General features: G+C 42.6%; 1 protein-coding gene across 2 annotated transcripts in view; it reads right to left on the bottom strand.

Moving 5' to 3' along the window:
- The window catches only part of COL4A6 (collagen type IV alpha 6 chain), a 337,948-nt gene that overhangs the window by 183,987 nt on the left and 135,717 nt on the right, over positions 1 to 18,244 (bottom strand). For both annotated transcript variants that reach the window (XM_070783765.1, XM_019955843.2), the window contains exon 3: positions 3,889 to 3,972. In XM_070783765.1, the coding sequence (XP_070639866.1) occupies positions 3,889 to 3,972 (84 nt within the window). The remainder of the gene's footprint in view (positions 1 to 3,888; positions 3,973 to 18,244) is intronic.

An 18,244-nucleotide genomic window follows, 5' to 3' on the forward strand; every position in this document is an offset into this window, starting at 1 on the left:
AGAGTGCTATATTTAAAATGGATAACCAACAAGGACATACTGTATAGCACAGCGAACTCTGCGCAATGTTATGTGGCAGCCTGGATGGGAGGGGAGTTTAGGGAAGAATGGATACATGTATATGTATGGCTGAGTCCCTTTGCTGTCCACCTGAAACTATCACAGCATTGTTAATCGGCTATACCCCAATACAAAATAAAAAGGTTTTAAAAAATAAAATATGGGGAAAAAAAGAATGTTTCTTCCAGATAAAAACACTTACCCCCAAGAAAGAAAGCTGGAAGTCAAAGATTAAATCCAAATTTAAATGTCCAGGGGAGATGGGGAGAGCATCTTTATGTAACATTACCAGGCATGTCATTTTTAACTTTGCCATTTTCGGGACCTCCTTGGTGGTCCAGTGGTGAAGACTCCGCGCTCCCACTACAGGGGGCATGGGTTTGATTTTTGGTCAGGGAACTAAGATCTTGCACAGCCAAAAAGAAAAAAAAAAAAGTTGCCATTCTCCTAAAGTAGGCTGATTTAGCCACCAACAGGCTAGTGACCTTGGACAAGTCACTTAACAGCTTATTTGTTGCATACAGATTATGATACAGACCCTGAGAAAAAGATGCATTGGAAAGTACAAAGTGGCACGGCAACATTGGGCAAGGACTTTTTACAGGTAGAGCATACCTTCGAGAAATCAGTTTGAGATGACTTAAGCCCCAAAGAGTTGGATCCTAGTCACACAGAAGTGCTAGGTGTTGTGTAAATGTCTTAGTCAGTTCAAGAGGCCTTTGGCAAAGAAAAAATACACACTGCCCAGCAAGCTATGCGCTTAATGTCTCCCCAAGGCAGGAGGCAGGCCCGCCAAGGGCTGTGGCATATCTTAGGGATGACCCAACATTCCGTTCCACTCCCAACCCACAGAGCTTGAGAGGAACAGCTTGAAATCCAAATGGGGCCCTCTTCTTGGCTAAGGAAAACAGTCTCAAATCTTTCTGACATCTGCACAAAAGGGGTACTGAGGGGCTGCCCTGCAGGGTCAATGGTTGTGGGGCTAGTTTAAACAATCCTGCTTGGCCCTGGGAATGCAGGAGGGTAGGGAGGATGAGTAAAAAGACCTGGCTGCTCGGGCAGCTTCAAGCACCCATGTACTCTGGATCGGCCCCACGTGTGGTGCCCTCTTGGTCTCCTTGGGAAATAGGACATCCATGCTCTTGACTCAAGAAATACAGTTTGGTTTAGTTCACGAACCTCAACAAACATTCCCAGAAACTTCAGGCTTTCACAAATAAACTTTTAGGAACATATTTGACTGTGTGGATATCGAGTGTTTTAAATATTGAAGAAAAAAGTCTATGCAATGATATTCTATTTTTCTCTGTCCCACGCCCCTTCAACCACTCATGTTTTCAAAGGAAAAGCCAGATTAGGGCCCCAGATGTTTGGAATCCAGATGAGAGTTCCTCACAGAGGAAATCCACTGCCTTCCATCTTCAAAGATCAAAATCTCAGCCAGGGGTGAAACAATGAGGTCATCATAAGCATGTTCGCCTGGTGTAGGACTGACCTCTGTTCAGAATATACAAGAATTTCTACTTTTAAATTCTCCCCAACCCCACCAACAGTTCAGAACTATTTCTCAGTTTCTCAGGGTTCGAGCAACTTCCTACCCCCCACAATCCATCAGGAAATGCCCTTCTGTGTCAAACTTCAAATCTCATCTGCTTCCACTTGAGCCATTTTTATTTGCTATATCTTTGCAGGGGTAAAATAAATCCATAAGAATCACCCCTTAGGAAAATAGGGAGAGGATATGTCCAGAAAATTCACATAAGAGATACAAACATGCAATGAATATGTGAAAAGATGCTTAAGCTTTTATATAGTCTGGGAATTGGAATGATTTTCACCCATATTAGCAAAAATGTCAAGTGCTGGCAAGGGTACAGAAACTTCGACACTCTTGAACAACAGTGCTGACGGAGTGTAAATAAATTAGAATAGGTAATCTGTAGGGTACTTGTAGCTTTGAAAATTTAAAATGCTCATTGCCCTTATATCTAGTAATTCTGATCCTTTGTATCTATATTAAAAATGAGTACAAGGAGGCCTGTTCATGGATTTCCACTGCAGCACTTTCATTTTTTAAAATAGCAGAAATTTGGAAACAATAAGTGTTCACCAAAAGAGTAATGGCTAGATTAAACTGCGGGGTAGAGGAAAAAGATCTTAAGGATATATCATTTGACCAAACAAACAAATGAAAAAAGCACAGAGTATACACATACCATTATATTTTGGAGAAAAACAGAAAATGAAACTATTGAGTTAGCCAAAAAAGTTCATTCCAATTTTTCCATAAGATCGTATAGGAAAACTTGAATGAACTTTTTGGCCAACCCAATATTTTTATACATATTCATATATATCTATGATCACACACAGGAAAGACCAGAAAGACAATTGTGGGACTGCGAGAACATCAAGGAAGATGTTGCTTTGTCTGTGTTGCTTGCTGTTGTTTAAGAACGTATTCACATATTTGTTGTAGAATTACTATTTTTTTCCAAAGTGTTCCCTGATTGTAGATCAGAGGCAAGAACGTGGGCCTCAGTGACTAGAGTGAACAAGACTTCCCTGGGAGACAGCAGTGGGTAAAGTAAATAGGCGAGAAATCAAAAGACCCAGGTAATAGTCTGAATCTGTCATCAATTTGCTGTGTGACCCTGGGAAGTCATCTTCCTTCTCAGAGTCTATTTCCTCTATACAAACTGTGGTTAAGATGAGAAGCTCATGAAGATATCTTCCCTTTCTGATATTTTATGATTCTCTGAGTCTGTGCCTTTACTATACAATAGGTCTGGCCCGTTTTGATTTAGAGATGGCTTTTTATACTTTTCCTTCAAATTCTGGCAGACTTTGACATTTCACTTTCCTGCAAATGGAAGATAATGAAAGAGGAGGTGGAGCGGTCACTCTGTTCTCTGTTCAGCTGTTTTTGAGGGTTTGGTTGACCTATTAATGCTACTTTTCTTTGACAATATAAGCTCTTAGGCTTGTTTGAGTGTGATGAGAGTGCAGATACAATGCTGGAAGTCAGAAGATCTGAATTCTACAGGGTGGCCATAAATTCAGAAAACATACTAATAGATTGGATTTTATTGTTTTATAGATTGAAGCCCCTTGAATCCTTTGGCTGAGTTATACTGAAGATGCAGGTTTTTTCAGTGCAAATCAAAAATACAAGTCACCCAGGGCAATACATCACATATGCATAGAGGATTGATAGAAATGCTGTGTCAAGGCACTGTGTTCATTGCAATCTGCACAACAGTTTGAACTGGGCATGGCTATTAAAGGACAATGTATTGAATAAATCACATAATGTTATGCAACATGTCCCATGCCTTAACATAATAGCTATAAATCATTCTTTATGTATAGTCACCTCTATTTTTAGACTTTATGGCTACCCTATACCCTTGATTTTGGATGAATCACATCCCTAGTCTGGAGATAACAATCAGACCACTTGTTCCCCAGAGTGGTAGGGAAGGACCAAGTGGATATAAATGAGCTATGGGAATTTACATGTATCTACAAACATATCATAATATGCACAACCTAATTGCCTTTTGGAAACAGTCCAGATGAAACCTGGAGGAAACCTTGGCATTGAGTCAATGAAAGAAACCTCTTCACGATCCCTCAGAGATTGACCGATCTAGTTCTGTCTATCATTAGTTCGCAAAGCTCCTTCCAGCTGGTCCTCATCACTTTGCTTGCTCCGTGAGGTCACAAGAGTAAATTCTAAGCAGTTTAATTCTAAAGAAAACATACACACTTCAGAAATCGGCTCCTGTGACTATTTGTCTTTCAACAATGAAAGCAGCAACTTACTCTGGCTCCTTTCTCAGGAGAGCACTTACAGCCCCCACTGCAGTCTTGGCCCCCACATGGCTTCCCATAGGGCTTCTTCTCTCCCTATTAAAAAGAAAATAAAAAAAAGTTAGTGCACCATGTGAAGCAAAAAGCAATGCTGCCCAGGGAGCATAATCCGCGGCCACACTCCTACTAACCAAATAAATCAGAGCAGCTTAATCATCTCACTTGATGGTGTCATGAGTCACATGAAATAAAAAGTCATCTTAAGCAAGCACCCTTTTAGGTCACGTCTAAGCCTCACTAAGGCTTCCCAGATGGCTGAGTGGTAAAAAATCCTTCTGCCAATGCAGGAGATGTGGGTTCAATTCCTGGGTCGGGAAGATCCCCTGGAGAAGGAGATGGTTATCCACCCACTCCGGTATTCTTGCCTGGAAAATTCCATGGATGGAGGAGCCTGGCGGACTATAGTCCATGGGGTTGCAAAGAGTCAGACATGACTTAGCAACCAAACCTCAACATACCTCATTAAAGAGCCAGTTTGATAGCTGGTTGGGGAACTGTGGCTTAAATACTCGCTCATCGGTAGACATTCCAGTCATAAAATACAAGAGCATTTCTCTATATGGGGCTGGAAATAGACTCTAGACATACCCTGTGTCCCACTGGACATATATCCTTGCACTCACTGAGAAAGCAGTGGCTGTAGCAGAGAACTTGAGAGAAATTCAAGTGCCAGCAATGTAATGGTAGAAGCAAGTGCCCACCTTGCACTCTGCCTTCAGAACTGTTTTCTTCAGGCCCCACTTTCAGCACAGCATTCAAACCTTACAGTGACGCCCCGGGGCCCAGTTAGTCAGATCCAAGTTCCTGAGGTGACATTGTACAGTATCCCCTCAAACTCGCCAACTTTCCTTTTCCTTCTTTGCTTTATGATGATAATGATTACTAGCTGAATTTCTACAAGCCCCTGCCCACTACATGACCTGCCAGGTGCTGACCCTCTCTGCTTTCTTCTCCTCTGCTCTCTCCCTGGCTCACTCTGCTTCAGTCACAGTGGTATTCAATCCATTCACCTGTTCTGCCTCAGGGACTTTGCCCCAGTTGTCACTTCTGCCTGGAATGCTCTTCCCGGAGATGTTTTTGATAGCTGGCCACTTTTTATCACCCAAGTCTCAGTTCAACTGTCTGTTCTCAGAGAGTCCTTTCCTTGCCACTCAACCCCAAGCGGCCCCTAGTTCCTTCCAATCATACCACAATGCTACCTTTCAACATTAAACATTCTGTCTCTCCCCATTAGAATGTAAGCTCCGTGTAAGTAGGGACCTTATCTGTGCTGTCCAACATTGCATTCCCAATGTGACAAATGTTTGATGACCTCATGGAGCTGGAATTTGAACACAGGTCTGGCTGACTTCAATGCCTTGATCTTAATCCTTATGTCTTAGTGTTTTCTAAGTCTTCTGTCTCAGTGCAAAGACCCCCAAAATCAGGAAACTGCCATTCTGACCCTATCCACCTTGGGGAAAAAGCAAAACATAAATTCTAACTATTATCTGAAATAAGAACTTTATCTCTGGGATGGATTTAGTATCATCCAACTTTTTTTTTTGTTTAATGTTGGCTGTTTTTTTTTTTTTTTTTCAAAAGAGAAAGGCATATTTATGAGCCAGCCTCACACTTAATCATTCTTGCCTCTTTGTACTGTGAGCCTTTTCCTGCTTCCCAGGGAGCACTGTGAATTTCTCAGATGGTCTCTTATCTCTTTAGACATTCCCGCAACCCTTTATCACCACAACACCTCGGTAATAAGGTAGTGATGGCAGAGCTATGACAAAATATTGCTATTTTAGATTCCAAACACCTTCCTGATATGAGATATTTTATCTCTCTCCTATGCCTTTGACATGGTAAGTGCTATTGTACACTTTCCAGTTTGCCCTCCACTTTATGGTATACAGGACAGGCAAGTTTTCATAAGGGTGAGATCAAGAGGTGCCGTGGGAGGCAGAAGCTGCAGGCTGGGATGGAATAGAGAATAGGGAGACAGCAACATTGAACTGAATCCTCACTGATGCTGTGCTCCCTTTGTCTAATGTTGAGTACTATATTTCCTGGGATAATGGATCATTTCTATTGGCTTTTCCATATAGTTCTGTATTTTCCAAGTAGTCTTCAATGAACACACATAATTAGTAAGAAGAAAATAAAACCAGTATGTAACCAGATAATACATTCATCACTTTCAAGGGAGTGGACTCAACAGGCATTGCCAAAGTTGAAGTGCTATCTGTTTGTAGCTATGGCCTAATTTCAAGCATTGCCCTTTATATGTCCCATAACATTTGTCTACTATGGACCCAAAGTTTTCAGATCTCTAGTATGGAGCAAGGAGGCTGGAGGCAAGGGAGCTGGACAAGACAGTGGGGGGAAATCCCAATAACAGGAGCTGAACAAAAATGTAAGGAGCAGAAGCTAAGGTTTCTTAGGAACTTGGCAGAACAAGGAAGCAAAAACACCCAGCTAACAGACAGGAAGCCGTCACTGTCTTCTGTCACTGAGGAAAGTAACCAGAGAAGCCCCACTGGCCACAAGGCAATTTCCTGTAATGCTGGCCCTGGCAGTTCCCGCAGGAGTCTTCAGTTACATTGAGGGGTGGAGGGAATAAAAGGAGTGGCTTCCAGGGAACATGGCAAGATCAAGCACAGAGGAAGTCTCTGCCCTATCCTGGCTTGTCTGTGGACATGCTAACCCCTGCTAAACCAGGCTACATCACTGGTGTCATTCCCATCGTGGAATGCTCTCTCCCTCTCTTAAAATCCAACCACTTCTTATAGCCACAGAAAATTAGAACCGGAAAGGCCCTGAGAGATCCCTGAAGACACTGGGTCTTAACTCTATCAGACAAGCACATCATTATTTATTTATTTATTATTAAATTTTTAACTAGAGGACAATTACTTTACAACACTGTGATGGTTTCTGCCATCCACCAACATGAATTGGCCATAGGTATACATAGGTCCCCTCCCTCTTGAAACCACCTGCCTCCCCATCCCACCCCTCTAGGCTGTTACAGAGCTCTAGCTTTGGGTTCCCTGTGTCATACAGCAAATTCCCACTGGCTATCTGTTTTCCATATGGTAATGTATGTGTTTCAATGCTATTCTCTCAAATTATCACACCCTCTCCTTCTCCCACATAGTCCAAAAGTCTGTTCTTTATGCCCGTGTCTCCTGTGCTGCCCTGCAAGTAGGGTTATCAGTACTATCTTTCTAGATTCTGTATACATGCATTAATATATGACATTTGTCTTTCTCTTTCTGACTTACTTCACTTTGTATAATAGGCTCTAGGTTCATCCACCTCATTAGAACTGACTCAAATGTGTTACTTTTTGTAGCTAAGTAATATCCTATTGCACATATGGACCACAACTTCCTTATCTATTCATCCGTTGATGCACATCTAGGTTACTTCCAAGTCCTCACTATTGTAAATAGTGCTGCAATGAACACAGAGGTACATGTGTTTTTTCAATTATGATTTCTTCAGGGTATATGCCCAGTAGTGGGACTGCTGCGTCATATGGTAGTTTTAGTCCTACTTTCTTAAGGAATCTCCATACTGTTCTGCATTAGCAGCACACCATATTTTATTATAAGTATTTATCATTCTTTCTTGATTCATGGAAAGAAAATCATAGGAATAAGTTATAATGAAGATGTAAGCATGGCGCAGGCGGCTGCGACAGCACGCCATGGCGTGGCTGAGAGGAGCAGCCCCACGTCCGAGGTCGGGCGCAGCAGTGGAGAGTACCAGACTGCGACGGCGCAGGAACCGCCGAGAGAGGAGCTACCCCGCATCTGAGGTCGGGGGCGCGGCCGAGAGGAAATAACCAGTGTCCGAGGTCGGGGGTGGTAATGAGAGGAGTTACCCTGCATCTGAGGTCAGGGGCGGCAGCCGGGAGGAAATAACCAGCGTCTGAGGTCGGGGGTGGTGATGAGAGGAGTTACCCTGCGTCTGAGGTCAGGGGCGGCGGCCAGGAGGAGCTACCCCACACCCCTAAGCCAGAGGCCAGGGGCGATGGCTGGGAGGACCTACCCCACGCCCCCATGCCCAAGGCCAGGGGCGGCGGCCGGGAGGAGCTACCCCACGCCCCTAAGCCTGAGGCCAAGGGCGGCGGTGGGGAGGAGCAACCGCAGGACCAAGGCCAGGGGCGGTGGCCGGGAGGACCAACCCCACGTCCAAGGAGCCGTGGCTGTGCGGGCGCAGGAGGGCCTAGAGGAGCTATCCCACACTGAAGGTCAGGAAGGGCGGCAGTGAGGAGATACCCCTCATCCAAGGTAAGGAGCAATGGCTGCGCTTTGCTGGAGCAGCCGTGAAGAGATACCCCATGCCCAAGATAAGAGAAACCCAAATAAGACGGTAGGTGTTGCAAGAGGGCATCAGATGGCAAACACACTGAAACCATACTCACAGAAAACTAGTCAATCTAATCACAGTAGGACCACAGCCTTGCCTAACTCAATGAAACTAAGCCATGCCCGTGGGGCAACCCAAGACGGGCAGGTCATGGTGGAGAGATTTGACAGAATGTGGTCCACTGGAGAAGGGAATGACAAACCACTTCAGTATTCTTGCCTTCAGAACCCCATTAACAGTACGAAAAGGCAAAATGATAGGATACTGAAAGAGAAACTCCCCAGGTCAGTAGGTGCCCAATATGCTACTGGAGATCAGTGGAGAAATAACTCCAGAAAGAATGAAGGGACGGAGCCAAAGCAAAAACAATACCCAGCTGTGGATGTGACTGGTGATAGAAGCAAGGGCCGATGCTGTAAAGAGCAATAGTGCATAGGAACCTGGAATGTCAGGTCCATGAATCAAGGCAAATTGGAAGTGGTCAAACAAGAGATGGCAAGAGTGAATGTCGACATTCTAGGAATCAGTGAACTGAAATGGACTGGAATGGGTGAATTTAACTCAGATGACCATTATATCTACTACTGTGGGCAGGAATCCCTCAGAAGAAATGGAGTGGCCATCATGGTCAAAAAAGGAGTCCAAAATGCAGTACTTGGATGCAATCTCAAAAACGACAGAATGATCTCTGTTCACTTCCAAGGCAAACCATTCAATATCAGGGTAATCCAAGTCTATGCCCCGACCAGTCACACTGAAGAAGCTGAAGTTGTACAGTTCTATGAAGACCTACAAGACCTTCTAGAACTAACACCCAAAAAAGATGTCCTTTTCATTATAGGGGACTGGAATGTAAAAGTAGGAAGTCAAGAAACACCTGGAGTGACAGGCAAATTTGCTTGGAATACGGAATGAAGCAGGGCAAAGACTAATAGACTTTTGCCAAGAAAATGCACTGGTCATAACAAACACCCTCTTCCAACAACACAAGAGAAGACTGTATTCATGGACATCACCAGATGGTCAACACCGAAATCAGATTGATTATACTCTTTGCAGCCAAAGATGGAGAAGCTCTATACAGTCAGCAAAAACAAGACCAGGAGCTGACTGTGGCTCAGATCATGAACTCCTTATTGCCAAATTCAGACTTAAATTGAAGAAAGTAGGGAAAACCACTAGACCATTCAGGTATGACCTAAATCAAATCCCTTATGATTATACAGTGGAAGTGAGAAATAGATTTAAGGGCCTAGATCTGATAGATAGAGTGCCTGATGAGCTATGGAATGAGGTTCGTGACATTGTACAGGAGACAGGGATCAAGACCATTCCCATAGAAAAGAAATGCAAAAAGCAAAATGGCTGTCTGGGGAGGCCTTACAAATAGCTGTGAAAAGAAGAGAAGTGAAAAGCAAAGGAGAAAAGGAAAGATATAAACATCTGAATGCAGAGTTCCAAAGAATAGCAAGAAGAGATAAGAAAGCCTTCTTCAGTGATCAATGCAAAGAAATAGAGGAAAACAACAGAATGGGAAAGACTAGAGATCTCTTCAAGAAAATCAGAGATACCAAAGGAACATTTCATGCAAAGATGAGCTCGATAAAGGACAGAAATGGTATGGACCTAACAGAACCAGAAGATATTAAGAAGAGGTGGCAAGAATACACAGAAGAACTGTACAAAAAAGATCTTCACGACCCAGATAATCACGATGGTGTGATCACTCACCTAGAGCCAGACATCCTGGAATGTGAAGTCAAGTGGGCCTTAGAAAGCATCACTACGAACAAAGCTAGTGGAGGTGATGGAATTCCAGTTGAGCTATTCCAAATCCCGAAAGATGATGCTGTGAAAGTGCTGCACTCAATATGCCAGCAAATTTGGAAAACTCAGCAGTGGCCACAGGACTGGAAAAGGTCAGTTTTCATTCCTATCCCAAAGAAAGGCAATGCCAAAGAATGCTCAAATTACTGCACAATTGCACTCATCTCACACACTAGTAAAGTAATGCTCAAAATTCTCCAAGCCAGGCTTCAGCAATATGTGAACCGTGAACTTCCTGATGTTCAAGCTGGTTTTAGAAAAGGCAGAGGAACCAGAGATCAAATTGCCAACATCCGCTGGATCATGGAAAAAGCAAGAGAGTTCCAGAAAAACATCTATTTCTGCTTTATTGACTATGCCAAAGCCTTTGACTGTGTGGATCACAATCAACTGTGGAAAATTCTGAAAGAGATGGGAATACCAGACCACCTGACCTCCCTCTTGAGAAATTTGTATGCAGGTCAGGAAGCAACAGTTGGAACTGGACATGGAACAACAGACTGGTTCCAAATAGGAAAAGGAGTTTGTCAAGGCTGTATATTGTCACCGTGTGTATTTCACTTATATGCAGAGTACATCATTGGAAACGCTAGACTGGAAGAAACAAAAACTGGAATCAAGATTGCCGGGAGAAATATCAATAACCTCAGATATGCAGATGACACCACCCTTATGGCAGAAAGTGAAGAGGAACTAAAAAGCCTCTTGATGAAAGTGAAAGTGGAGAGTGAAAATTTGGCTTAAAGCTCAACATTCAGAAAACAAAGATCATGGCATCCGGTCCCACCACTTCATGGGAAATAGATGGGGAAACAGTGGAAACAGTGTCAGACTTTCTGGGCTCCAAAATCACTACTGATGGTGACTGCAGCCATGAAATTAAAACACGCTTACTCCTTGGAAGGAAAGTTATGACCAATCTAGAGAGCATAATCAGAAGCAGAGACATTACTTTGCCAACAAAGGTTCGTCTAGTCAAGGCTATGGTTTTTCCTGTGGTCATGTGTGGATGTGAGAGTTGGACTGTGAAGAAGGCTGAGTGCCGAAGAATTGATGCTTTTGAACTGTGGTGTTGGAGAAGACTCTTGAGAGTCCCTTGGACTGCAAGGAGATCCAACCAGTCCATTCTGAAGGAGATCAGCCCTGGGATTACTTTGGAAGGAATGATGCTAAAGCTGAAACTCCAGTACTTTGGCCACCTCATGTGAAGAGTTGACTCATTGGAAAAGACTCTGATGCTGGGAGGGATTGGGGGCAGGAGGAGAAGGGGACGACAGAGGATGAGATGGCTGGATGGCATCACTGACTCGATGGATGTGAGTCTGAGTGAACTCTGGGAGTTGGTGATGGACAGGGAGGCCTGGCGTGCTGAGATTCATGGGGTTGCAAAGAGTCGGACATGACTGAGTGACTGATCTGATCTGATCTGAAGCAATAATTTGGAAAGCACCTATTATGCCATAATTATATTGCAAAGAAAAAACAAAAGTCATCTATAAGGCTCAAGACGGAGGGGATATACATATAGCTGATTCACTTTGTTGAGCAGAAAGTAACACAACATGGTAAAGCAATTGCATTTCAACAAAAAAGTCATTTATAATGAAACAATATGTATTTTCATATGTAAATGCTCATACATGGCTTTATTAGAAGATGTAATGAAGTCATCAGAGGCCCACAGCTAGATGCAGAATCATCAGGAATGTTACCGTCTGCTGAAGCAGAATGATTCTGGAATGTGGTATTGCTGATTCAAGTACTACAATTGGAGTTGCTATTAGTGTAGTGATTGTCTGAAATGGTGAATAACTCATGGGAAAGTTCTGGAGAAAAAAAATTCATTCTTTGATTACTGGGTAGTTTTCATTAGTAATAATAAAAAGATATACATCCATTTCAGTAAGTAAAGTGTGATTATGTTCAGAGTTTTCACCTCCATGAATATCCAGGGGTATTCCAAATGTAGCATAGGATGAAGGACAATTCTTTGTAGTGTATGGAACATCTGTCATACTTGGTGCCTACCTAAGAGCTTTTCCCAATCATTTTGACCAAAATTGCTCTCAAAATACCTCCTGGGAGTAGAATATTTCAATTAAGAACTATTCGTTTAATCCACGGAGAAGGCAATGTTATCCCACTCCAGTACTCTTGTCTGGAAAATCCCATGGATGGAGGAGCCTGGTAGGCTGCAGTCCATGGGGTCGCTAAGAGTCGGACACGACTGAGTGACTTCCCTTTCACCTTTCACTTTCATGCATTGGAGAAGGAAATGGCAACCCACTCCAGTGTTCTTGCCTGGAGAATCCCAGGGATGGGGGAGCCTGGTGGGCTGCCGTCTATGGGGTCACACAGAGTCGGACACGACTGAAGCGACTTAGCAGCAGCAGCAGCAGTTTAATCCAAATCACCCATTGTACAGATGAGAACACTGGAGGAAAGTACTTCGGCCCAGGTCACACTGGTAGAGAGTAGACCGTAGCACTTCTGATCCTAATTCCATATTTTCCCTCTATTCAATACTTCTCAAGACCAATTTCAAGTTCCATTTCTTTCATGATTACTCTAGTTCAGGGAAAATATATCCCACTCATTGGGCAAGTATCCTTACAATGTTCCTTAAGCTGAGAATCTTGTTTCCTCAACCAAACAGTAAGGCTTTATAAGGGAAAGGTCAACCTATTTTGCTGTTGTTGTTTAGTCACTAAGTTGTATCTGACTCTTTTGTGATTCCATGCACTGTAGTTCACCAGGCTCCTCTGTCCCTGGGATTTCCCAGGCAAGAATATTGGAGTAGGTTGCCATTTCCTTCTCCAGGGGATCTTCCCGACCCAGGGATCAAACCCATATCCCCTGCTTGGCAAGTTGGTTCTTTACCACAGAGCCACCTGGGAAGCCACTTTCTCACTTACTTCACTTTGTATGACACACTCTAGGTCCATTCATAACTGTACAAATGACCCAAATTCATTCCTTTTATGGTTGTGCAATATTCTATCATACATATGTACCATATCTTCTTTATCCTGTCAATGGACATTTAGGTAGCTTCAATGTCCTAGCTATTGTAAATAGTGCTGCAGTGAAACACTGAGATACCTGTGTCTTTTTACATTATGGTTTTACTCAGAATTTCTGTAACACTTTTGTTTCTCTCTAGAGCTGACAGTTAAGGGGTATGCAACGATATGGCCACAGCAGATTGTCTATGATGGATGTCTACTCTGCTTGGTTAGAACATCTATTTGGATTTGATGATGTCTGTGTAAATATTGTTAATGTTATTACTACTTCACACTTCTATCCCTTTGCTGATGCTGGTTCAATTGTCTAAAATGACTTCCCTATCCCTTTTCCCACTTATGACCGGCCGAACTTCTACTCATTCTTAAAGCCTAGCTTAAACACCATCTTATTGGTGAATGCACCCTCAAATTCTACCTTCTTGGCAATTTCAGGCAGAAGTTCTTACTCCTTCCTCTTTGTTAAGGGTGAATTGCCATATTTGCCTCAATCTTCTTGGTTCTGCCAATCAAACTGGGCACAGTACTCTGTTTTATTCTCTATAGCCCTTGCCCAGCAGATACTCAGGAAGGGCTGTGAAATGATCACTCTCAGAACAACTGAGTTACAAGTGTTAGACCAGGTCCACTTGGGCTCCTCCCTCTCTCTTTGGGTTCCTGAACTAAAGAATGACATCACAGTGTTCCCTCCACAAGCCAATGTGCTTTTCTAGGCATCACCAGTGTCTTCTGGCATGAGTGGTGGCAGGGATGATCACCACACAAAAGGTAACACAGGAAGCAAGATGGAATCTAAGAGCAGCCTAATTGGAGTGACTGAATGGTTGGCAAATGTGAGTTATCCTTGTGAGCAATTCCTCCAGAAGCTTAGTTCACAGAAGGTTGGCTGTGCAACATTATCTTTTGACCAATTCACTCCACAAGTATTTCTTTAGCACCTGGACCTGGCAACCCACTCCAGTATACTTGCCTGGAGAATTCCATGAACTGATGAGCCTGGTGGGCCACAGTCCATGAGGTCACAAAAGAGTCAGACACGACTAAAGCAGCTAACACTTTACTTTCACTTCTTTCATATGCTAGACACTGTGCTAGACACGGGAGAAAGAGGCTGCATCGTACAGCCACAAGGGAAACCAAATCCTTGTTCTCCCGGTGGTTTATCATCCAGAGGGGAACACAGAGAGGAAACAAATAAATATTACATCCATGTTTGTCAGATGATACATGTTAAGGAGGAAAATAAAGCAGGGTAAGAGGGATAGGAAGTATTGGCATCAGGTTGTTACTTTATTTAGGGAAGTCAGGGAAGGCTTTGCCCAAAGGTGACTTTGGAGCAGATAACCTTGCTTCTTAAAGCACAATTCTTGGTCCAGCATCAGCAGCACTGGAAATCTGTTAGAAATCCAATTCTTGGGCTTCCCTGTTGGCAGCAATGAGGCCAGAGTACTGGAAAGGAATGGGTAAGGTGAATGGGTTAGATGATGAGGCCAGAGCTGTAGCAGGGGCCAGAGAATGGAAGATTTTTATAGACAACTGTAAGAACCTATGCCTTTGGAAAAACACTGAATGGTTCTGAACATAGGAGTGACACTCTAGCTTCATGTGAACTGTGGTGGGGCAAGGATGGACACAGGAAGGCCACCTAGGAAGCTGTTGTGGTAGTCCAACAGCAAGATGATGGTGGCTTGGATCAGAGGGGTGGTTGTAACAACTGGCAGAAGTAGAAGGATTCTGGGTATGTTTTTAAGGCAGAATAGCTAGGACTGGCTGATGGATTGGATGTGGGATATACCTGAAAGAGAGGAGCCAAAAATGACTCTAAGGAATGGATACATGTATATGTATGGCTGAATCCCTTCACTGTTCACCTGAAACTATCACACCACTGTTCATTGGCTACACCCCAACACAAAATAAAACGTTTAAAAAATGACTCTAAGGTTTTTGAACTAAGCAACTAGAAACATGAAATTATCATTTATTCAGATGGAGAAAAAGCTTTTGGGGGGCATCAGGAATTCTGGTGTCGAGATGTCTATTAGACATCTAATGAGAAATCAAGTAGATGGCTGGAGTTCAAGGATGATGGCTAGCTTGGAGATATGCATGTGGTACCTTAGTATAGAACCGACTATGTTATGGTAACAAGCCCCAAATCTCAGTAGTTCAACACAACTAAGGTTCACTTCTTGCTCATGTTACCGATGAGGTAAAGGCAGCTCTCCTTAGTGGCTTTCTTTCAAGGGTGACTTGGACATCCAAGCTACTTTTGTCAAGCAACTCCACCATCTTGCTTTTAATTGCCCTGACCATGTCCCTATTTTCCTTAACAAAAACTAAACACATTGGACAACCTAATAGCATGGAAAATAGAAGAAAACAGGAATTATTTGGTGAGCACCATCTCTGCCACCACTGGTATGATATAAAGCTACAAGACTAGATGAGGTCACCTAGGGAATGAACACAGATAAAGGGGAGAGGAGACTGAGCACTGAGGTGCTTCAATGTTAAGAGAAAATGAGAAGGTACCAGAGACAGAGTCTGATAAGGAGGAGCCAGTGTGATAGGTAGAGAACAAATATAGGGAAAGGTCCCAGCAGGCGAGTAAAGAAAGTATTTCAAGGAGAAAAGGATGATACAATGTACCAAATTGTTGATAAGTCAAGTAAGGATGAGATAAGAATATACCAATGGATTTAGTAATGTGATCTGGACCAGAGAAATTTCAGCAAGGTGGTGATCTGGACCAGAGCAATTTAAGAAAGGAGAATTAGGGAAATGTGGGAGAATCGTGATGCAGTTCTAAGGCCCCCCCTTAAGGGAGTGATCATGGACTTCAAGGAGCACCAGTTACCAATACTGTGAGGTTTTCTTTAGCCTTGTTAAGCCAGATGGGCACAGATGCAGATTAGCAGAAGACTTGGATGTAATCAGGGGTTGGGTTCTGCTAGGTGAGTATAATAAAGGAAAAGAGGAGCAATGGACTCAAAGGTGTATGGAAAGAAGTCATTGAAATAATGGACCATGGAATCGAGGCTTCCTAAGGAGGAAAATGAGCACAGGTGGTAAGATGCAGTTAAAAAACATACAGATAGTAGATTTAATGGATGATTGATCCATTAATGGGTTTGGGAAGAAATGTATGGGTTTTAGGATTGTGACCAGATCTCAGAATAAAGAAGAGGTGGTGCTGTGAAGAGTCTAGGGGGACTTCCCTGGCTAAAACTTTGTGCTTCCAATGCAGGGGACCAGGTTCAATCCCTGGTCAGAGAACTAAGATCCGACATTCTGTGCAGTGTGACCAATAAAAGGGGAGGGTGCTAGGGCCAGAAGATATGGTACATATATGCAATGGAATATTACTCAGCCTTAAAAAAGAACACAATAATGCTATTTGCAGCAACATGGATGAAGCTAAATATTGTCATAATGAAGTAAGTCAGATGCAGAAAGACAAATATAGATATTGCTTATATGTGGAATCTTAAAAAACAGTACAAATGAACTTATCTACAAAACAGAAGCAGAGTTACAGATATAGAAAACAAACTATGATTACGAGGGAGTAAGGGCAGGGAGGGATAAATTGGGAGATTGGGATTGACAACTATACACTACTAATATATAAAATAGATAATTAATAAGGACCTGTATAGCACAGGGAACTCTATTCAATACTCTGTAATGACCTATATGGGAAAAGAACCTTGAAAAGAGTGGATATATGTATATGTATAACTGATTCACTTTGCTGTACAGCAGAACTTAGTGTAGCATTGTAAATCAACAATGAAAGTGAAAGTCGCTCATTTGTGTCCGACTCTCTGCAACCCCATGGACTATACATACAGTCCATGGAATTCTCCAGGCCAGAATACTGGAGTGGGTAGCCTTTCCCTTCTCCAGGGGATCTTCCCAACCCAGGGATCGAACCCAGGTCTCCTGCATTGCAGGCAGATTCTTTACCAGCTGAGCCACCAGGGAAACCCAAGAATACTGGAATAGGTAGCCTATCCCTTCTCCAGGGGATCTTCCTGACTCAGGGACTGAACCGGGGTCTTCTGCATTGCAGGTGGATTCTTTACCAACTGAGCTATCAGGGACGCCCAACTATACATCAGTACAAATTTTTTATAAAGAGGCTAGGGCCTGTTAATTCTCTACCTGCTACCAGAAAAGACAGCTCTAGGAATATAATAACCACTTCCTGAATTAGCTCAGTAAATGGTTGCTGAAATGGCTGCTCAATCCTGCTTTCATACAACATAAAACTATTCTGTTTTACTGTCAGATTTCCTCAAAAGACTTGTCACTCCAAATTTCATTTGATTTTCTACCACAAATCTGAACTAGGTGTTTTATATGTATGGGTATATGTAACAACACACACACAAACACAGTACTACAATGCTTTCTTTATATCTTCACCTATACCCCTAGATAGTAAGTTCATCTGAGATGATGTTGGTTTGCTCACCATAAAGCAAATGCATTAAAGAACCTTCTAAGCTTCAATTTCCTCAACTATAAAGTATGGATAATAATGTTTTACTTCTGGGTATTGGCAGGTTAGAGATAGTGCCCCTAGCAAAGTGCTTGGCACTTATAGTATGCTCAGTATAGCAATATGTTACCTGGTATTATTTATAACTATAACATCTAGTATGGTGCCTACATCATAGGTGAACACGTGATGACTAATTTGCATTTTAAAGATGAGAAAATGACGGCTCAGCTGTTAGGGACTTCCTCACCATAGGAAATTAGGTATCAGATTTGGGATAAGAAACCAGCCCTCACTCTCTTCCACTGAACCCACTGTTACCAATTCCAGGAATTAGCTTGAAATTGAGAATTCAATTCAGGAAAAGAAAGATGAGTGTTAGTAAGATTACTTTTTATTCCTTTTTTTTAAATCAAGATGAGTTTATTTACTTTACAATAACTTGCATTGCATGTACACTTTCTATAAACAACCTTCTTATAATTCTCATAACTACTTTTGAAACAAGGAAAAATTATATATAAAATTTCCAGATTAAAAAAAAAATAAACCTGACTCTCGGATTTGGTTATCACTTGATAGTTAA

This window comes from Bos indicus, chromosome X (assembly GCF_029378745.1).
Source record: "Bos indicus isolate NIAB-ARS_2022 breed Sahiwal x Tharparkar chromosome X, NIAB-ARS_B.indTharparkar_mat_pri_1.0, whole genome shotgun sequence".
NCBI lineage: Eukaryota > Metazoa > Chordata > Mammalia > Artiodactyla > Bovidae > Bos > Bos indicus.